General features: G+C 39.1%; 1 protein-coding gene across 1 annotated transcript in view; it reads right to left on the reverse strand.

The window, feature by feature from the left end:
- GALNT2 (polypeptide N-acetylgalactosaminyltransferase 2) overlaps nucleotides 1-22,953 on the reverse strand; it is a 92,635-nt gene extending 69,682 nt beyond the window's left edge. Inside the window, exon 1 of the mRNA XM_082303029.1 lies at nucleotides 22,825-22,953. Within this exon, the coding sequence (XP_082159155.1) occupies nucleotides 22,825-22,947 (123 nt within the window). The 5' untranslated portion in view covers nucleotides 22,948-22,953. The remainder of the gene's footprint in view (nucleotides 1-22,824) is intronic.
- Between the last annotated feature and the right edge of the window lie 267 nt (nucleotides 22,954-23,220).

Genomic DNA, 23,220 nt, shown 5'->3' on the forward strand with positions numbered 1-23,220 from the left:
GCCAAAGGGAACAAACATACCGGCAAATATTTTAGAAGTAAGCTGAGGTGAAGTTTTAGAAGTGAATTAACATTTAGGCTTATTTACATTTCCTAAAAAGTGATGATAAAGAACAGGTGTTTGGTCTACCCACTGTAACTTTAAAGGCACGAGATCAAAAATAACATGCTTAAATTCATTCTATGAACTACCCTCTTTTTGCTAAGACCCATCTGCTCCTACAGCTCTGCAGTGCCCACTCCCTGTGCTCTGCCAACTCTTTTCTCCTAAAGCAGAGCAACTATTCCTACTGTGCTGTGTTGATAGACTCTGGTATACATCCTTACATATTTTCGTCTTCTGCCCTTCTTCAACCCTTACTGTTTTGTTTTGGGGGGTTTTTTAGCTTCTTTCCTGCTCCCCTTCTCAATTCTGCTTTCCTACCTCTTTGCTTTACGGCCTGTAGAACAGCTGAGTCTAGAGCAAACTCTAGCAAAATACTCAGCAGTACTGCCCAGTAAATTATCTGCTGCTAAGTATTGATACACAGTAATTGAGATCACCTAAACCTATTAATGTTAATAAAATGCTTAAAAGAGGGCTCCTGCAAAAGCCCAGTCTCACACCTGAGCTAGACTGCTTTAAGTTAGACTGACATTCACAAGATAAACAAAATTGTTTCCTTATCATTACTGCTTTGCTTTCAAATGATGCACTATCTTACCAGACTTTATAGACCAAAATAAAAGGCATTGGCTCAAAACTCTTAGAAAACCACCTAAGGCTTAGTGACACATATTGAAAGGCAACCAAACTTTAGCAGTGAGTCAGAGCAAACATGACACTTCTCTAGTATGTTGTCTAATAATCCAGTTATTACATGAAAAGCCTCACACACATTTATTGGACCGCTACCAAGACTAGTAACTGTTTTATATCAATGGTGCTACACTGTGCACTTCTGTTTCCTCAAAATGTGAGGGTGAACACACCTGTTTAGATTTTACACACACACACTGCTCCAATTGCTGAATGAAACAGCAGTGATAACCTACAGGTTTTAACACGTGCTTACACATTTTTACTGCAGATAGTATCAAGCTGCTAGAGGTCTATGGTCATGTTGTTAATGATACAGAAGGCCCTTATTCCCAGACATAGTTCCCGTGTTTAAGACAACCTGGTGCATTTTACTACAATGTAAATGCACATATGAACTGTGCACTGGATTTGTTGACTACTCTCTTGCTTTACTGTCTTTCCACAGTTTTAAGCAATGTCATTAGTTTCTACTCACTTAAAGAGTTGGACAAGCAGAAAATTAAAAAGCAACTGAGTTTTACAGTACTGTTGTATGACAAAAGAGAGAAGGTGGTAGAAGAGTCAAGAGTAGAGCTGAGCCTGAATAGAAGGGGCGGGTGGGGAAAGGTGGTTTTAGTTTTTGTTCTCAGTTCTCACTGTCCTAATCTGTCTTCTGGCAATAAATCAATTTCCCAAAGTTGAGTTTGTTTTGCCACTGATAGCAATTGTTTAGTGATCTTCCTGTCCTTATCTCGGAATGAAAAGTTTGTGGGTTGTTTTCTCACCATCCTGATGAAGATAAGGAGCGATAGAGCAGCTTGGTAGGCACCTTGTGGCCAGTTAACCCACCACGCTGAGCACAGCTGAATGAGCTGCTATAATCATACGGTTGACTTGAAAATGGATATCCACCAAACATTCTTGGTGCTTCCAGAATCTCCTTTCTAGCCTGTGGTGTAAAGTATTTTTTCTACAATACTATCATACAAATGCAGTCTTTAATCACGGCTAGAGAGTCAAATATTCCTGACAGTGTAAACCACATGCACAAAACCATATTGTAATCCACCCTAATGGGATGGAGAACAGGAAAGCATATCCTCCTCACCTCAGAGAGCCAAGGCTGACAATACAGAGTCATCCATAAGCAGGAAGAACAAGTCTAATCTCCATTGCAACACAGACACACTGCTGTGTTTCCAAAGTGCTAGCTATTTCTGCTGCAGCAATTCCATGGGCTTGCACTCTACTGTAGTTGTGAACCACAGAATCATAGAATCACCAGGTTGGAGGAGACCTTCAAGACCACCAAGTCCAAACCATGCCTTAACACCACCTCAACTAAACCATGGCACAGAGTGCCACATCTTTTTTAAACACATCCGAGGATACTGACTCCACCACCTCCCTGGGCAGAGGATTCCAAAACTTTATCACTCTTTCAGTAAAAAACCTCTTCCTAACATCCAATCTAAATTTCCCTTGGCACAGCTTGAGACTGTGTCTTCTTGTTCTGTCAGTTGCTGCCTGGAAAAAGAGACCAACCCCCGCCTGACTACAACCACCTTTCGTAGAGAGTGATAAGGTCACCTCTGAGTCTCCTTTTCTCCAGGCTAAACAACCCCTGCTCCCTCAAGCGTTTCTCATAGGGCTTGTGTTCCAAGCCCTGCACCAGCCTTGTTGCTCTCCTTTGGACATGCTCAAGCATCTCAACATCCTTCCTGAACTGAGGGGCCCAGAACTGGATATAGTACTTGAGGTGCAGCCTCACCAGTGCCAAGTACAGGGGAAGAATGACCTCCCTGCTCCTGCTGGCCACACTATTTCTGATACAGGCCAGGATGCCATTGGCCTTCTTGGCCACCACAGCACACTGCTGGCTCATGTTGAGTCGGCTGTCGACCAGCACCCCCAGGTCCCTTTCTGCCTGGGCACTGTCCAGCCACACTATCCCCAACTTGTAGCGTTGCAGGGGGTTATTGTGGCCAAAATGCAGGACTCGGCACTTGGACTTGTTAAACTTAATCTTATTGGACTCTGCCCATCTATCCAACCATTTCAAGTCTCTTTGCAGAGCCCTCCTACCTTCCAACATATCAACATACACTCCCAGCTTAGTGTCATCTGCAAATTTACTAATGGAGGACTCAAAACCCTCATCCATGTCGTCAATAAAAAGATTAAATGAAGCTGGCCCCACCACTGATTCATGAGGGACACCACTAGCGACTCGTCACCAACTGAATTGCAGCACCATTCACCACCACTCTCTGGGCCTGGCCATCCAGCCAGCATGGCTGATGAATTCACTCCCACAGTCCTTTAGACAAAAAAACAAAAACAACAACACAGACAGCACAGCCCAACTTGCAAACAGCAATTACAGCGACTTACTTCCATCTATAACAGCCTTTATCAATGGCACTCACTAGGACATTTGTAGCTATGAGGTCACAGACTATTGATACTCCAGCATAGATATAAGAATCAAGAACTGTCACATTACAAGAAAAAGTATCTTCACAAAGAGTAGGAGCTAAGAAATAACTGAATGCTTTTTATAGGCTATACTTTTTACTGTAGAATATAGACAAATCAAAGAAGAAAGGGTATTTGCATGCCTGGCTGAGGCTTTCTTCTTCACTACTTGCCTTTTAGACTCAAAGCAAAGGAGCTTCTAACGAAACACAAAATCACAAAGTTTGTCAGGTCATCCACAGGCTTGTTCTTTGGAATCTGACTAGACAGACTAAACCATGAGAAGCTACTTATCACATTGCCTGCCCCAAAAGCAGGGAGGAGACAGAAGCGAGGCAGTCATTGTACTTTTAGAAGAACCACAATACCTTCACTATTAGTTGACAGATTCAGCCTTTGAATTTTAAAATTTACTACTTGGATTTTAAAAAGACCCTTAATACTATTGTGGTAGTAAGGGTATATACAACTATGCAGCCTCTCTCACCCCTTAAAGAAAATATCTTCATAGCTGCTTGTATAAACACTGTCATGCACAGCTGTCTGAGCAAGACATACTGGGAAAATTAGTACCTAAGAGTCCAACACCAGACTTCCTTTTTAATTGAGTAACAGCCCTCTTCAGACTCTTCTCCTTATATTCCCCCTTCTCCACAAGAAAGGACACAAAGATTTATAGCTAAAAGTCTGTTAAAAAGAAATCAATTCAATCAAATCAGCTCTTCTAAGCACATTCTTTAAAAAAAGTAACAATAGTTAAAAATACTGAAACCATTCATTTATTAAACACAAGAGCACCAATACTGTATTCAACACAAGAATTCCATTCCCCTCAACACATTCTTCCTGAGAAATTAAATTCTGAAACAGGAAAAGGAAAACCTGCTTTCTCTCCTTTATAAACAACTTCCATGAAAGTTTGTGCAGAATTAGAAAGCTTTGGATCTTGAAACAATTTCCAGAATGACTGCTTTTGGAGTTGGTGCCAGCTTGACAATTAAGTATCCCATTTCCCAAAACTTCAAGGCAAGTTGTTCAAGGCAAGACCATTCCACCAAAGGTCTGAAGCTACCAGATGCACAGTCTACAGAAGTGGCCAATTACTGAACTAGTCAATTACAGTGAATTGGGCATATTTGAAATCTGCCTCTTAACAAAATAATTATGTCAGTTTACTTGCTTTCTGCACAAATTGAGACCACTTATTCACCCATTTAGGAGATAAGAGCCCATGAAGTACCTCATAAGACTTGCTTTCTGATCAAAAAACGAGCTATTCAAGAGTATGGCAATACTATTATTATGGCAATGGGAAAGAAAGACTGCTTGAAAAATTTAACCTTTCCACTGGAAAACTACACTAAATTGACAAAAAAACCCTGAAGAGTAATCACATGGTTAGAGTAACAAAAAACACTTAAGAGCAGTCACATGGTCAGAGGGAGCAATGGCAGGCAAGAATTCCTGTGTGTTGCTGTTAAAAAAAAAAGCCACTGAATGGATTGCTTTTTTCTTACATCAGAAACATACTTCCATTGCCTTCACCAAAATACAATAATGTGTAGCTTACAACCAAATATGTTAAAATCAGATTTTAAATTCCAGAAATCACTCTGAACTACTTATAACAATGTTTCAACTTCTGAATCTAGCTGTTGACATGCAGCTTCAAAGGCTGAATTTGAAGCAGTTTCTGTATTGTTTTAATTTCTACCCATACATCCGTGTTGATCATCTGCACCAATAAAGCCTCTTTCTCTGCAGCTCATATCTCTTGTCGTCAATACCCATCAACATGGGCAAATCTCAGATGTGAAAAGCAGAAATGTTAATTTTTATATCCCTCTCAGTAAATACAAACTCATGGCTTTGAAAGTCAGTCCTTCAACCCAAGCAACTGACAGTATCACCAAGGCAAGAGAAGTTTCAAAGAAAAACACTGAGGGTTATATCTACTTCATGGAATGAATGTACTAGAATGCGCAGAACAAAGATGGTTGATTTTGTATGCAACTAAAATAAAGAAATAGCTACATCACCACTCTTCAAAAACAAATCCCCAAACCTTTGGAGATATGCCATGCCACACAAACACACAGACTCCAAGACTGCTACTGCAGCAGATTTCTTCAGAAAAAGAAAACCCACAATGAAAACAGATCCAGATCTGTACTCAAAATGTCCTTGTGAAGTCATCTTCAAGTTAACCTTCATTCAAAATCTCTGATAAAAATTCATACCCAAGATCAGTTTGAAACGTCAAATTGCCTGATGCAGCAAACTGAAGCACTGCCATTCCCCCTTCTACCATCCAACACACACATTCTCACACAGAATAATTGGGGGTTTTTAAGACCATTATATTCCTTGGGTTCTGGTTACCATCAGCATAGCATTTTGTCACACTTTTCCACCAGCAGAAAAATAATCACATCATGTTCCTTTGTTTCCAAACTTCTCACTCTCACACCGATTTGAGGATTCACTCTAAACAAGAGGGGGTAAAAAATTATTCTTGTTTTATTACAAAGTTTTTATAATTCCCTCCTCAGAGGGTACTAGTCTGCACTAGGGGTGAAAAACATCAACAGGAAAGAAAGGGAACTACAACAGGAACTACACAGCTACTTAGTAGCACTAGTCTAATACCAGGTAAAAGGGAGAAAACAGAAGTCAAAGGGACAACACAGTTACCAGATGCAAAGAAAGCCAATCAGCACAGGAGGAAAACCTACTCAGCAATCTTTATAAACCTAATCAAAGCTCACTTCCTGGAGCTGAGCCGATGATGAAGCTTGGTACAGGAACAAACTAATCACCTGAACAAGGAACTGAATGATTTTCAGTATCATGTTGAAAATGCACATTAATTTTAACTTTTAAATTTGGTAGTTTCTGTACAACTTCTGTATAACAATTCAAAGAAAGCCTACTAAACCCTACTTGAATTTGAAGCATTTGGATACACACCGAGATTTGTTTATAATGACAACTGTATGTGGAAGATGCCATTCAGGCTCTGCAGAAGAAAGACTTGGTTATACAGAACATGCTCCATCAAGAACTACCAGGAATTACTTGGTCTCCCAGAGGTTATCACTTTCTTTAAATGTCAGGGAAAATAACTGTGTATATTAAGATTTCATTCCTATTAGTTAACACTACACACTGAGGAGAGCAAAATGAAGGAAAAAAAAAAGAAAGGAGCCACATTTTTAATTAAGTCCACTTATGCATTACTCATGACCATATGGTCAAGGTATTATGCCATGATATAGTTCAGTAACAGTGCATTTCCTCCAACAGACAAAAATTAAATAAAAAAGACCTGTACACATGGATTTTATTCTCCTTCCTCAGTCCTTTACAGAGGAAATTATTACAAGTCCTTATCCCTGTGACATTTCTCTGGTTTGGAACACATGTTCAACCACAACTATCTAATAACCCAAGATGCAGAAAACAAGGTGTGGTCTGCAGTCTTATGTAGAGAATTGAAGGCTCCAACAGCACTGTTGCTTCAAACTGCAGCCCAGAGTAAATGGTGATTTAAAAAAAGCAATGAGATATTTTGCTATTTGCAAAAAGAAACAAGCTCCAGCATATCTAGGAAGTCTTAAATTGTAAACAGTGCAATGGCAAAAATATCACAAGCAGATTAAATTAGCCTTTATTTATAAGACATAATACTTTCCACTTTATCTCAAGCAGACAGTTTATAAAGTAAAATAGCATGCTTAGATCAAATGGTAAAAATATTTTGGAAAAATGGGGCCTGTTATTTCTTGTTGCAATAGTAGAAATCACCATTCCATTTTTTTTTTTTCCAGTAACATGACAAGACAGGGGTTTTTTTAGGAAACAAAGGTGGACAGAGAGGGATACTGAACATGCAACACATTCAGAATTAGTGCATCTCTAAAAAGGCAGCTGCAAAATCGAGCTTTGGCAGATGAACATTGTTGTGAAATAAACAGCTTCCTTCAATGAACAGTCCAAGCATACCACTGAAGTAGAGTTTGAAAAACCACCTTGCAAAAATAGCAAACAAGTTAAAATTTGTAGGTACCGAAGCCCAGCAAAAAAACTACATTGTCAATTTAATTTGCCTTTTGTAATTGCAGATCATCTCTCAAAACACCTTCTGATCTCTTTGGAAATAAGATTAAGTGCAACATTAAGATAGACATTGACACTCCTAGAGCCAGTGCCACTTACTAGCAGGAGTGACGGCCCAAGAAGAAAGACAGACTGAAAAACAAGTTCAGTGCCAACTGCTTTGTACCACACAAAGACACGGGGCTACAGGCAATCCACGCTCCCGAATCTGATTCACTGCCAGCCAAAAGTTACTGTGAGCTCTCCAACAGCCATCAATGCAAAAAAAGGGGCACATACTCTAGCTTTAAAGCTAACCTAAACTCAGTATTTCAATAGCTGGAGTCACAGTAATTGTTACAGAATAAATTGACCCTCTTCTTAAGAGATTTTCAATACATTAGTTTTGCAAGTTTAAAGCTGTAACTTCACTTGTGAGTTCTCTGACCCAGATGGGTATTTCCAACAGTTTCTGTAACATGATTTGTGGCTACACAAACCCCAGATTTTTACATATTACTGCAACTTGAAAGTTTTCTGGAAATGTCTCCATCAAAAGTGGGTACAATCAAAATCACCTGGTGTCCTAGGATCATATACCATGACTACTGGATCTTTGCTTAGATTTCAACACCCATACACAACATATTTAATTTCTCTCTATACATGCCATACTTCAGAGCTGACAAAAAAGACACCATAGTACCATGACAGACGTGGTTTCCATTTCTAGAAGCCTCCTTCTCTGCTAATGCAAATCTGAAGGCAGCTGACAGTCTGAGAAAATCCAATTGTCATCATTAAAATCCAAACATGACTGAAAAAGAAATAAATCAGCCGCATTGTCAAGAAGTGACCAAATGGTCAAGCAGAGGGATAAGAGAGCCCACACAACCAAATAAACATGAAGGCAACAGCTTTCCACTCATGTTTGGTCTTAATAGAAAATAATTGCTTTTGTCTGCAAGCAAACTTGGTAAATAGGTATATTGAACAGCTCAGTCTGAAACTACTTTGCTATTCTTAGCACAGAGACTATTTATTGTTTTGTAAGACTCAAAGCTAAAAGAACTTAATAGAATAATTAAAATTATATATTGTTGCCATTAGTACAAATGAACCAAGGAAAAAACCAAAAACTGCAGCATGGTATTCTCCCCAGATTTTCTTCAGTTCAACTGGATTTGACTTTTGTGCAGAGTGCAGATAATACAAGCACGGTTTTATACTAACAGTAAGATTAGCAAAAACACATTTGTTCTCTTAAGGCTTGTGATGATTTTCTGAGATAGAGAAAAGGGAAGCAAAAGGCTACACTTCTTTAAAATACCTTTCTTTTTTTTATGACCTGCAGCTTATCTTCAACCCATTTCTTCCTGCTCTTACACAGGATGCTTTGTTGGCAATTGATGAGAATTATGTACAACAGCTACTAAGCCTTTAAAACAAAGTAGCAGCCTGTATAATTATCTCTCCCTTCTCTGTTGCAGAACACAAGTAAAATGTCAGTGTGTACCAGATACTATTAAAATTACTAGATTCCTACAGCCCTTCTTCCTTCACAGAAACACTGGGTTTATGCATCAAAAATAGGAACAGCCAGTTCCTACTGTAAGTTACTTACTGAAATATTGAGCTTTCTTTTCATATTCTACCAATACGCAATCATTTAATTCTTAAACCTAAGATCATAAGAGTTCTAGTTAGTGGAAAATAATCAAGGGTCCATCTAACTCTATCTTTTTAAGGTCTTGGTTAGACAGCACACTTCCCAAGAATACTTCTTATACTATATTCTTATACTATATTGCATGGCAGGAATATGCCATGTCAGTATCAGTAGCTTTCCATTCTTGCACAGAAAAAGAACAAGCACTTTATTTACACAGTACCTAATTTTCAACTATGAGATAAAGAGCAAAGCTGCTAGAGATTCAAATACAAACCCAGGAGCACAGCACAGAAACTGGACAAATAGAACTAATACAACTTCTGCTGTACATATTCAGTCCTCAAAGGAATAACAGGGCAGGGTATGTTAAAGTCATCTCTATTATTTGAATGGGCATAAGAGCTAGAACTGCACTTCAAGAAAAACAGGCAGAATTAAGTTAACAGTTGAAAAACTACACAGTGCTGCATGTGAGATAGGCTATACTAGCCCAAAGTATTTAGGGGATTAATCTTCAGGTTAACATGGACAAATGAAGACCACACATTCATGCATACTGGCACTCAAAAAACAGGAGGAATGTAGCCCATACCATGCTATGCTTCTATTCAAAGAGCACAATTGGAATAATTCCCATCTCACCAGTAGTTCTATCCATTCTAATATCATTGCAGTAACTGGAAAACACTGCTGTTCATTGGCAGACCTGGGAAAAGCTTTTTCTCCCTTCCAACTCAGGATATTCTGTGATTCTGTGGAAGAAAAGAATTAAGTGCTTGATCATTGAACTGGGGCAAATAATAGCATTCAGGCATGCAGCAACAACTCTTACTTCCAAAACCAGAAGAGAAGCCAGTACTAGCACTTCCTATGATTCCACTGCCATTTTCTTCACTATTTGTATAATGGCAAAAAGCCATTTAAATACAGGGAGGAAAAATTACTACACAATTATTGTCTTAAACTGATAAGCCTGAAAAAGAAGCCTAAATCATGTCAAAAGAAAGCAAACATGCTGCCATCCCAGCTGCTACAGCCTACTGCCAGTAAGAGCATGAGAACAGTCTAAATGAAAACATCGTGCAGTTGGACAGAACAGCAACTGACATACTTCCAAAAAAACTCTCCCACTGGAGACTCTTCTTCCTCCAGCTAACAGAAGAATTCAGTGCTAGTAAGCTGATATCCACAAGACCTAGCTGATCACAAAATGCTTTTTAATTATTCTGATAAGAAACTTACATGAAATCAGGTTTTCCAGACTGATCATTTAATGCTCCCTCTCTAACAACTTCCTCCAAGATAGGGCATGCATTACTTTAGCCTACAGAAGACAAATGCAGACCAATATCTTCAGCTCACTTGAAACTGCAGATATCAAGCTATGTTACTGCAAAGTTCATACATCTAAGCAAGAATCTTGTATGAGAAATGTGCTCAGTATTGTACAACAAACAGTTGCAAACAAATTATCAGTACCAACAAAAAGGCCACTGTCTTAGTTTTAAGTAAAAAAAAAAAAACCACACACCAAGGACAAAAGTCACACACACATTTTGCCTAAATAAGTTCTACATCTATCTTCACTTGTATAATAAAATAGAATCTCTACCTAAAAACCTGTCTTATGTTTAAAAAAAATACACCATGTGCCATGAGGTTCTGATAAAGCATCATGACACTACAAGAGGAAAGTGACAGTCATATAGCTAAGGGGATAAACTATATAAATTATATATATATATTTTAAAAAATTATATATATAAAATATATAGCTAGCAATAAACTCAAAATAAGATGGTATGTAAGACTCAAACAAAAAAAAATATTAGTAATCAAAGCCAGCTACAGACATTTGTTTTGCATACATGAACAAGGCTTAGAGTCTCAAACTCAGATAATGACAGTGTTTCTCCAGAGTATTTTATTAGAAATTGCCATCTTAAGTACAGTGGTGCTCTCCTTAAGCTCTACCAGCCACATCTTTTTTAAAAGATGATAATGGCTTAGAAAACGATCAAGTACCTACAACTCACCAGCAACCAACACCCTGCTTATTACACATTACAAACTGCTCTTCATCACAAACCGGATGTACTAAAACCAACGCTTCCTAAGATAGTTTTTAAAGTTTCCAAAAGACTTCACCAAATCATTCAAGTATAAGTTCCCCTAAAAAAAAAAAAATCTTCAAAGCAAAACTGAAAGAGCAATCAGTTCAGGTATTGCAAACTATTCAAAGGAATTAACATCCAAACTACTCCTAAGCCCCAAGACTCATTGAACAACTTCCCTAACATACCTTTTTTTTTTTTTTTTTCAACACACCTTTAGGAACACCAAGGACATTTCTCTAAGTTTAGGAAAAAAAAGTCATAACAGGATACACAATATTCATCAAGTAGAAGAAAATTTTTACATCCATTTTCTTCCTTTACATCCATTTTCTTCCATACTTCTACATTGGAAACTTAGCTCAGAAACTCGGATAACAACATCATGCAATGACAGCCACAATCACAATTAATTTGAACAAATACCATGACATTTCCAAACTGTTGCCTGCCTCTGAGCTGTAGCTGCTCTTGGAAATAAACATTAGAATATCACAGTTCTAAACCAAACTGAACATTTGTGAACTGAGGGTTTCAGAAGTGGTCAACATCAACCACACTAGGATTAGACACTAGATGTGGTTCCCTGCATAGCCTGACGGTACCAGCTCCAGATCCATACTCTAGCAAGCTTAGCAAGAAGCACCAGGTCCCATTGTACTTCAATGCTGAAGTCTGAAAAGCTTGAGCTATCCTTTCCATAGGATGTATAACGTAGGATATTAAAATTTCTTTAAGTCCATTCAATTACTGAGACTTAATCCATAAAAGCCAATTATCTAATATAGTTTGCTGAGTTCAAAAAAAGTTTGATTTTGAGCAAAAGGCCACACCAAGAGATAAATACATGAGAATTTCTACCATATGACCACAGCTAACATTCACACTCAGGTATCTAAAGCCTGGTGCAGCAAGCCCTTTTCTAAGTTCATGGTGTAGAAATAACCTGTTATGACAATTCAATCTTTGGCACAATAGAACCAGGACTCTAAACAGTGCTATAATGCAAACAACATTCAAAAGTGTCCTGAACAAGTGGTGGTATCTTTTCACCAGAGTTTCCAATATGGTTGAAAAATGTTAACAACATCCAAGTTTATCAAAAAAAGGATTACTTATACAGAGACAACCTAGCAAATGTACTCTGAAAGTGTCAAAAATACTTCCTACATGCTTAACTAAAAGAAGAAAAAACCATGATCAAATCTGAAACATTTGCAACCATTACAGAATAATAATGAAAACAAAAAAAAAATTTTGGAAAGTCACACACCAAGACAATCCAAGCGTATAAAACCAGGTTTTGCCTAAGTTTCTGGCTCTTAGAATTGCAAGCACACGAGAGAGAACATTAAATGATTGCAGGCTGATCTTAACGCCTTGATTTTCTTGCTATTGTTCCCAGGATGCAAGAAGCATTAGTTATCTCAGTAGGTAACTGAAATGGATTTTTAAGCAAATGGCTTTTGCTTTGTATAAAGACAGATATTTTAGGTCTAGGCTAACATGAACATCAAAATCAATCTCTTGTTTTATTTTACTAGAGAATATTCAGAAAGTATTAGGAATAACTGAGAAATTGTACTTGAACAAGACATACTGCATTCTTACCAAGCCTTTCACAAACCTGATAGTCATTGAAGCACTTCAACTTTTTTTTTTTTTTTTAATTCCCTGATCAGTGTACATTTTTCCCTAACATATTTCTAAGTCTTGTGACAACCCAGGGGTAGCATCAAAAATCTGTCACTCAGTTCAATCTTTCTACTAAGAATCTACCAGGCTAAATGACACTTATGTGCTTATGTGCCTATAGAGAAAAAAAGTTTCCTCAAAACAAGTGCCTTCAGACACTTTTTGCTGTACAAAGAAGTCAAGCCTTTCCATCTTTTGAACATTATGTATGAAAACTCGGGATGCAAAAAAGTGTTGATGGTTGCTAGCCCACTGCTCACTACTTTACTTAAATATTTCTTTTGACTCCAAATGCCTTTTAATTTAACTGTTAAGAGCTGTAAATTCTTAAGATGTACTTATTAATGAAAGGCACACAGGTTAGCATATGGGGTGGGGACATTGCCTTTGAATGACATCTATCAGCTTCAGAGGTTTTAAGAATGACTCTGCTCTTTTAAGAATCAAACTCCAATTTTCTCATCAGGTCCTTACAGCACTTGCTACATTACTGCTCACCCACAGCACTTTCAGAGTACACCAAAAGAAAGGTATATGCTGTGTTAGTGGGACAAAAAAGAGCATTTTCTTAATTAAAACTTTTAAAAGTACTCACTAACATAGCATATACGGGTTATAACTATTCCACATGGTGGAACAGTCAGACTGATGTTTGTTGAGGCTAAACGACATAGCACATCTTCAATTCAGTGGGTGTTGGCAAAGCAACACATGTTGTGAGAGCACGAGTCAGAGCACTAAAGAACAGCCCTATCTGCTCCACACAGATAATGCCAAGGCTGCAGTTGATGGATGGTCTGGCAGGCTAACCGGAAGGACTTTGGCATTCCACTGCAGCAGGAGCCATGCCACCGCCCATAACAAGAACTTATTACACTGTCTGGACAACATATGCAGACCTAATTTTGTGACACACTTCAGCAGAGAGATACTGCAATTCCATTGCCCCCACACTCTCGGTAGGCACACCTACTACAGTCGCGGTTTTGCTGCAGGGATATGTCCCAATATCCGGTAGGGATGTTTCCAATACATCGGAACAATGTAACATCTAAGTATCCAGGCTGCTCCACCCTTAGTCCGCAGCAGTTTGCTACCAAATGAAGTACTTTACGAGGAGAAAACTTTCCTTTCCCTTACCAAGGTCTCAAGAGAGTCAAAGTGTGCTTGAGTGAACAGACTTTTCCATTTCACTTAAGAGAAGCAAGAAAAAGAAAAGCCAAGCAACTTAAAAACCTTCATGTCACTGAAGCATATATCCATATATATATACACACACGTATTTATTGACCATCTGTAAACCAACAGGCCAGATAGAGAAAATTTATTTCAGTAACAAATTTCAGCTGTGCTCATATCTCCAGGGTGGCTAAACATTTGGAACTTAATACAAGGAGAAAACATTTTCTCCTCATCAAGTCATAGCTCTTTGAGAATTCATACACAATAGCATTAGCTGGGTGCCAATTCTTTGCATAGTCTTTCCTTGGCCAAAGTTCTTTTGTTCAAGCAGATCTGTTACTCAGTACAGGCAGTCTATTGCACTTTGATAATGCTTGAACTCAGCAGAATCTCTAGTTATTCTCTGCTTCCCTTAATAAAGCACCCAGGTTTTATGACAATTTTACAACTTCAGAAAAGTTATTAACAACTGAACTTGCAACCTTTTCAAAAGGCTCTTTTTTTTTTCCATAAGAGACCATAGTTATAAAGAAGAGAAGTCCAAATTATTGCCTTTGATGTGCACTACATAGCAATTTCAGGGATATATGGAATGCTCTAAAATTCAAACTTGCTATTCTTTTACTATCCTGTTCTTTTCCCATTTGAATTTCACAAGCAAAGCTCAAAACTAACATCTGTCTACATAGTCCCTTTACACAAATGTTCTCCTGTCAGTTGATGGAGCTATTTGAACTAGCATATTTTAACTTGTTTAAATGACAATACAGGTACCCTGAGCAATTAACAAAACCAGTGTATAAAAAAGGGATAGTGGGAAAAATAAAACAATTCAGACAGATGAGAAGTCAACTAGGAATAAAACAAGCCTTGATCAGAATTTGTAATTTGCACAGGCTACACTAGAAGCCAGTCATATTAACAAGTTACTTTGTTCTTGCAGAAGAAAAACAGCTTTTAACATTCAAGGTGATAGCACCAAGAAAAACACACAAACAAAAACAATTTTTAAAAGCCTATCTTAAAGCTAAATATAAGTTTAAAATATGCTACATTCCAACAGGGGATTCAGTCTATAGAAAGAAAATAGATGCTGATTCTTTTCACTTTCTTAATCATTATTGACTGTCACGTGACACAAATAGTACAGGCCTGCTTAATTCATGGTAAGACTACATGGCAAATGAACACTTAAGAGAATGACAGTTAAACATGTACTCGGGATGTGTCAGTGAGATACAGATTCCACAAAAAAAAAAATTCATTCTCCAAACAATGGAGGTAAAGGAAAAAACACCATACATTTAAATATCTTCACTTCCACTTATCAGGAAAGGTCCACCATATGAAGATTTCTGTGAAAGAACTTTATGGAGCTAAAGGGAATATGAAATTGTTCAATTCTAGTGTTAGCTAGATTCTCTTATGCCCTATCTTCAAAATTCCAAACACACAAACCTAACATTCTGATGTGGACACTTAACTTTTTTTCCCCATCTTCCCTCCTCAATCCATCCCTTATTCCTTTGAAAGCTTAAATGAAAGGGAAAAGTAGAAGAGAAGAGGGCACCCTACTTACTTCAAAACAAACAGCATGAAAGACTGCACCCGGGTTTTAAAACTTTTGTAGCTTAAGATACCACCACTTTGAGTTACATGATGGCAATATGTAATTTTAACAACCTGCTTAGAGTTTCCTTCTGTAACACCCACACTGATATTCCACTTCCACAATATTCTGATATATTCGGGCAATGACATTCAGCCCCACATTCCTGAAAAAATTGCAAATGCCTCACTGCTTCCTGCAGATTCATTTTTAGAATTCAAATGATTTGCCAACACATGGCATTGCCAACATATTAGCAATACACATCTTCTCCTAAGTCCTAATAACGATTTCACTGTTGGGCAGGGAGTTAAAAAACTGTCTGTACACCACCTGGCTATGTCTTGCTTTGTGCCACTACAGCTGAACTACTGTCAAAAGTAGGTTATTTAAGAAAAGTAAGTGGACCAAATCAACTTAAAACAAGTCATTTGCACTGACTTAATTTGAGCAGTTTACATTTATCACCTGAGCTTCACAGGACAAACTGTGTCCTAATGTCTTCTTTTCAAATAGATTTAACTTAAACAAAAGTACTGTGTATTAAATTATTTATAAATTACATGTAGCTACCAAAAGCCAAGCAAACACATTTTCTAGGATGCCTGGTGGAATTGTTTTTAAACAGCTAAGCACGCAACAAGGGTCACTTTGTTGGGACACCCAGCACCATCTCTTCTATTCTGTAGTAGAGTATCATTGCAAGCAGCTAGTAGACAATACCATGTCTCTCATCTGACATATCACCCTTTTAACCAAACAGTATCAGTAATATACAAGCACTTAGATAACACATCACACTGAAAAACTGAAAAGGACGGGCAAGACAAAAGAGGAAAAAATAATAGGATTTCCAAGGGAAAAATGTGGAATGATCATAAAATATTGGAGACTAAGAAATAAGTTCTCTAAGATATGTTTAAATGGCTTATATTTTTATTCTACGTTGGTCTAAAGGACAAGTGAGGTAGCACCATTGAGATGAATCTTGTAATATTTTTTTACTTCATTTGAAGTCATACTGAGCCTTTTCTAAATTAGAAAAAAAAGTGCTATTACATCACTTTTTTTGTTCCATTTTTGGAAGTATCTAGAACACACAGGAAAAAATGACTGGCATTTATTTGCAATACATCTCAAATCATAAGACTGATGGGACAAAAACAGGTAAGGCACATGCACAATTAGTTAGTGGACTACCTTATTTTTAAACTGTATCTGTCAAAAGGACATCACTACAATTTACAAACTTTGTACACAGAGATCCCAGAAAGCAGCAGACCATAGCAGCAATGGAATAACAGAAGAACAGCACACTGCTACAATACCCACATGAAACAGAAAAATAATGGGAAAAGGTGGGTAATTACCCCATTTTGTATTAAACTACCAAAGTAGTCATTCTTGTTTCTTCAACCCCTTCTATCTATGGCCTAGCTCTACTTCTGCATTTATGAAACAAACAGCTAACAGTAATCCAAGAGATATAGCACTGGCATCAGTCATCAGTTTCTAACCTAGCAGGTTGCAGGGGACAACACAGGTATTCTAGCAAAGAACTAATTTCTCAATGTCCCTACATATCAACAAGCAAAAAAACTCCCTTGCTGAAGCATTTAAAAAAGGAGAGGAAAAGAGAATAGCCCAATACAGCCAGAGACCTAAAGAGACTGCACCAAATTTGCAATAGACCACCTTTTCATGAAACCCAAAGTTAAGTTTTATGAAGTAATCCATAAAAATAAGTGACTGAGTTGCCAAGACTGTAATTTTGTCAATTGACATACGTTAGATTAAGAAAATATACATGTATGACATTTACATTCTAGTGAGAGGACAGATTTATTATTGAAGTGCCTAGGCATTTAATTTCTTTCCCATTTATTATAGAATCATATAAAAGAAAGCTCTATTAGCAGAAACTGTTACCTGTTATAGAGAGAAACATAATTTTCTATCTCCTAGCACCTTCCAGGAAGTGAAGGATACAGAAAAGGACACATGACAATTTGACTTTTTTAACCACCGGTATCTTCACTTGTCTCAAGGTCAAGGTATCAGAAATTACATTCAGTGTCACAACACATAAGGGACTGAAGTTACATGAAAAATGATGCAGCAAAGTAAACAGTATTTAGAAATTAAAGAAGGCAATACCTTCCTGTGATGAAAGAAACCAGCAGAGTTGGAGTGGTTACTTTTAACCCCCTTGTTTCACATACCTCAAGAGAAACATTCAAGTTGCACATAAACAGATTAATGAATCTAAAGTTAAGACACATATCCTTTCCTCCTTACTGAAACCTTAAAGAAAAAAAAAAACACTTAGGTACACTAGATTCGTAGTTTATGCAGAAAGAGAGCAAGAGTGTTATGTGTGTCATTATGTATAATGTCAGTAAAAGCCTCCTTTAGCAGTAACTGAAATAGTAGAAGGGTTCCAAAAAAAAAAAAAAAAAAGAAACCCCCAAAACTTTGTGTATGCTGAAATAAGTTATTTTAAAGTTTTATCCATACAGAACAAGAACTTACAAGGCTTGCTTCTTTTTCCCCTGCTTTACCCAGTGATTGAGACATTTTTAATCAATCAGTCACATACTCAAGATGAAGCATTACCTTTTACCTTCAGCTTTATTTCATCTCGGCTAGCTCCAGTACAGTCACCTATCAAAAGTCTGCTCCAAAAGAAAGAAAAAAAGAAAACCAAACAAAACCAGAATATTGAAGGGAAAACCAGCACTATGTACAGGATAATAACCAGTTCCACAGGAAAAGCCTGCCTCCTTGTGGCTCAACTAGCCAAAAATTAGGTTTCTCCAATTCATTCCATTACACCCAGTAAATCTGGTGAGTCAAGAGAGTAACAACCTTCCAGTTCAAGGAGGCTTGGGGTTTCAGGGTTTTTTTTTTAGCTGATGAAAAAGAAAAATGCTTCTAATTTTAGGAAGTACTTGTGAAAGTGATCCATCACTTATTACCAAATTCCTGCTTTTAGCCTTTTCTTCTAGAAAGGGTGGAAGATGACAGAGGTTCCACTTAAAAACAACTGAGATTCTTTACATGGCAACAAATGCAAAAGCTTGTCAGCACTCTGGCACCTAAATCCAGAAGGCTACAGACCTTGTTTTAGCTGTGGCTTAACCTCGCCGGCCTCTCTGGATGCCTTAGCTTTCAACAGTAAATCCCCATTCTGCCTGCAGGTCTCCTTTTGGAGATGCCTCTGAGGACTTCATTCTTGGATGCAGCAAAGCATTTGGCACTTTCAATAAGATTCAGACCTTCCTCTGTCCAGCCTGAAGGGCTCAATTACATGGGGCTACTTTCTTAATGCCTAGAATAGCAAGTTCTTTAGAAATCAGCTGGAGTTTTTGGCTGGTTTTGGTGTGTCATTTAGTTTTGTTGGGGTTTTTTTATTTCTTTTTGATTTCAATCCAGTCACTCTATTGTGCAAGAGCTTAGTGGTTCAAGAACTTAAAACCTATGTGACAAATATACAAAATCACACCAGGCTTAGGAGGGGATCACATCAGGATGACTTTGGCTTTCTTACCATCTTGTAAGAGCTGCTCCATTTTTATGCAAGTCTGAGACAGACAGCATGAACTGCTTTTGCTCTGGGTTAGGAAATTTATCCATGAAAAGAAGGGAACTTCCAGTCTCCGCTCCAAAGGCTTTTTAATATAAAACACATTTACTGAACACAAAAGTAGACCACATTTTTTTTCAGTCTCACAACTGTTGGGCTTGCAGCTTGCTCTCTTCTCTGTCACAGCCTCTGTATGGGAACCATTTCTCTAACCTTTAGACATGTGAATCAGACTCACTCTTTCCAATCTACAACCCAGTGACCCAGCTGGAAAAGGATTCAACTGAACATGGCTCTCCCATGTTTACAATAATTTTGATTGGAGATTCACTGGAGGGGAGAAGGGGAAAAAAAACCCTAAAACATTTCTGTCCCCTTCAAACACATCTCGAATGAAAGGTTTTGATTCTACCCTTTTCTTCTTTTCAAGAAGAAAGAAAAAAGAAAAAAAAAAAGTTTTCACATACAGAATTCTAAATCTGGAATACATCGCTTCTTTCTACTACAGTTTTTATGCCTAGGTCCAGAACGAGAAGCATTGCACCTTTCTATTTTTTTTGGTTGGTTGTTGTTATTTATACATTTACCACTGAGAGATCTTGTGCTTTGTGTGCTTTACACTCTTTCATGCCTGCTCAGACCCTACCAGTCCAATATACTGCACACAGGGCTGTGTTGAGAGGGGCCAAAAACTTTATCAAGGCTGTACCACACACTGCAACATCCAAACAGCTTCACAGGTCTTATTAGAAATGTCGTAAATGAAGAACCAAAATAAGCAGGAGCTTAGATTAATTCTGACAGTACTCTAATAAGAAAAGCAAATAAAAAATTTAAAAAACCGAACATTCTTTTCTCTTACTCAGGTGCAATCCTGGCAAAGGGCAAACACCTTCAATTCTACTGAAGAGAAAGGGAATTGGTGCTGTTCAACACACCACAAGACTGGGTGTCATATCAAACAAGTCCAGTATGTCTGAGTAACACATTAGGTCTGTGTATGGGGAAAAAAAAAAGATAATCCTTATGGAAAAACACATTCTGTTTGTACAACCAGATCTGTAATTAACATGCAAATTACTCACACAAATGAAGAACTATCCCCTCCTGGCTTCTGTAATTTTATAGACTGAACATGGCAGAGACTACAATTTATTAAAAGTTATGTTCTTCTATAAGCAACTCTGTTTCCATTATATTGAAATAGTGGGCAAGTAGTAAGGACTACATGAAGTCATACACATTAAGAAATTTACTACAGCAGGGTTTCTGTTCATAAGTTTAGGACAATTTGTGGTTTTTTGCTTTACACTGGTGTCTGACACTAAGTTAATAAGCCTTTTATTCAGATTCAAAAGCTATTACATTACACACATCTTCCTCTACTTATATTTGCTAACCTATGCTGAAGCCTGGGATTAAATTTTACGCTTCACTGACAGAAAATAGAATCTTAAATCACCAATCCACATATAATAGTTAATTTCCCCACTTGTTTCTTGTGGCCACAGTACCTACTTTCTTCCTTACCACAGCTTTACTTCAAACTTTCGTATTTTTAAACACAGCACTAAGCTTCAACTGAGGTCTATGAAATGTCTCATTTTCTTTAAATTATCTTTACTAAACTTTCCCAATTACCCAGACAAGTAAGGCTTACTAAATTTTGTGCAGAATGATACCAAATTATGCTACCGAAGCAAGTAACAGGATCATTGATTTCTTAAAAACATAATAAAAACTGCTACTAATATCAATAATAAACAGCAACAGGTTCTAGCAGATTAAATACCAGACTCTTACTCAGAAATATTCTTTCCTATTTTATTCTCACCAAGTCTTCTAGGTGACCTTGGGCAAATCACTACCCCCACACTGCAGTTTCCCCAGCAGTAAAAATTAATTGAACAGAATTGCAAATCTGTGTGGAAACTCCAAATGTAACACACCATAAGAGTTAAAAATATATTTCCTTATCTGCAGATACATTTGCCTTGATAGCTTTTCTTTATTCCATTACACAGCAGCAGTGTACAATTGCCTTTACTTTCTGAATACATTCTAGTGGTTCTTCGAGAAAAAAAGTAAGGCAGTAGCCTAAAGCCTATCACTTGCTTGATCTATTTCTGCTACTGTATCTACTTTGAAGGACCAAGAGCTGGTATTTGGCAATACATACTTACACTTACTTTAACATATTACATCAAAAGTTCCTGTTGAACTCATTCCTAAGCTACAGAGAGAATAAAAAACAGGATAGAGTGCCAATTATCAGCAAGCAGTGATGCATTCTCTAGACCCTTGCTCATACAAGTAGCCATCCAAGTATTTGCTTCCACGACCCGACACAGACTCTAGTCATCAGCATTTTTTTACTGAGAATACATACATTGATGAACCAAACTGCATCACAGAAACACAAAAATATTCCTCTTTCTATACATCAGCTAGACCCACGAAACACTACTTTTCATTTAACAGGAAGCAGCAATTAACAGCAAACAACACCGTTCAACTGTAGAGCACTACATTCAATTGCCCTCTTGCCATTTCTGGGGTTCTTTGTAAAAAACTACGTCATTATGATGCTTTACACCTTTCCTATTTCAAAACAGAAAGCTTAAACAACAGTTTCTAAAAGCTCTTGATTTTGCTAATCTTTACAGAGGGGAGGGGGGGAGGGGAGTTGGAAGACCACAAAAGAAAAAAACCACTTCGTTTTTCTAAGCATAGATAGTGGATAAAGTTGCCACTTCCCACATCATGCCACGAAACCCCGTTCTGATTGACACAAACGTGAACTGTGATGTGCTTAACTTCCAGTTGTGTTCCTGATCGATTAATTATTACAACACCTTGAAAAATCTACTTAGTAACTCGATGGCCAGAATAATGAAAAATTACGCCTGTATTGCCCACAGGGAACTCCTTAAACATTAGTAACACTTGTAACAAGAGCTGTTATAAGAAGGAAGAGACAGACCTTCCACGCGACAGACACAAAACATGACAAATCCGGCTATTTCCTGGAATATTGCAAAACCGGTCGGAAAACGGTATCCTTTAGGCACAGCGCTAAGGAGAAAGGAAAGTGCTATGCATCCAAAGACAAAATGCATTAGCAGCTCGGATCCTCGCGTGTTCTCTAGGTGGGAACACAAGCCTGAAGGACTCCGGTGCCGGCGGGGAAGGCAGGAAGGGGCAGACGCTCTGTGTCGGCAGCGGAGCGGAGCCAGGCGGGGCCCCCCCGCCCCGGAACGCTGCCCCGGCCCTCCCCACCCTCCCTTCCCGCACCAACTTCCCCCGGCCCGGGACGTGGCCGGCCGCAGTTGGATAAGGAATGACGCGACGGGGCTGAAATCGGTCTGAAGTCCACAAAGAAGCCATCTGCCTCCGGGAAGCGGGCTGGACAAGGGCGGGCGGGAAGAAGGAAGGAGCAACCTGGGGCAGTTTCACGCCACCCGAAAACGAGCGGTGGTGAAGAGAATCCCCCCCGGCCGCCGTCCCTTCTCCCACCCGGAGGACCGCGCAGCGATGCCCCCAGCCCGGCCCGCGCCGCCCCGCCGCCGGAGCACGGAGCGGGAGCACCTTCCCCGCGCTGAGCTCTCACCTTCCTCCTGCCGCCTCCGCCGCCGCCGGCCAGCGCGGCGCTGCCGCCCGAGTACATGTAGTAGGCGATGCCCAGCACCCAGAGGAACGCGAAGCAGAGCAGCAGCCGAGACCTGCGCCGCATCCTCCCTCCCGCGCCGCCGCCAGGCCACCAGGAAACGGCCGCCAGCAGCCGCCGCCTCCGCTCCTGCTGCCGCCGCCGCCGCGCAGGGTCAGGGGGCAGAGGGCGAGCGCCCGCCCCCCGACCAATCCCGCGCCGCCCGGCCCCGCGGGGGGCGGGCCGGCTCCGCCGCCGTCGCCATGGTTGCAGCACGCCGGGCCGCCGCCTCCGCCGGGCCCGCGGGCCGGGGGCTGCGCGCCCCCCGCGGCGGCCGCAGGGCGGGCACCGGCACGGCCC

This window comes from Coloeus monedula, assembly GCF_965178545.1.
Source record: "Coloeus monedula genome assembly, chromosome: 2".
Classification (NCBI taxonomy): Eukaryota; Metazoa; Chordata; class Aves; order Passeriformes; family Corvidae; genus Coloeus; species Coloeus monedula.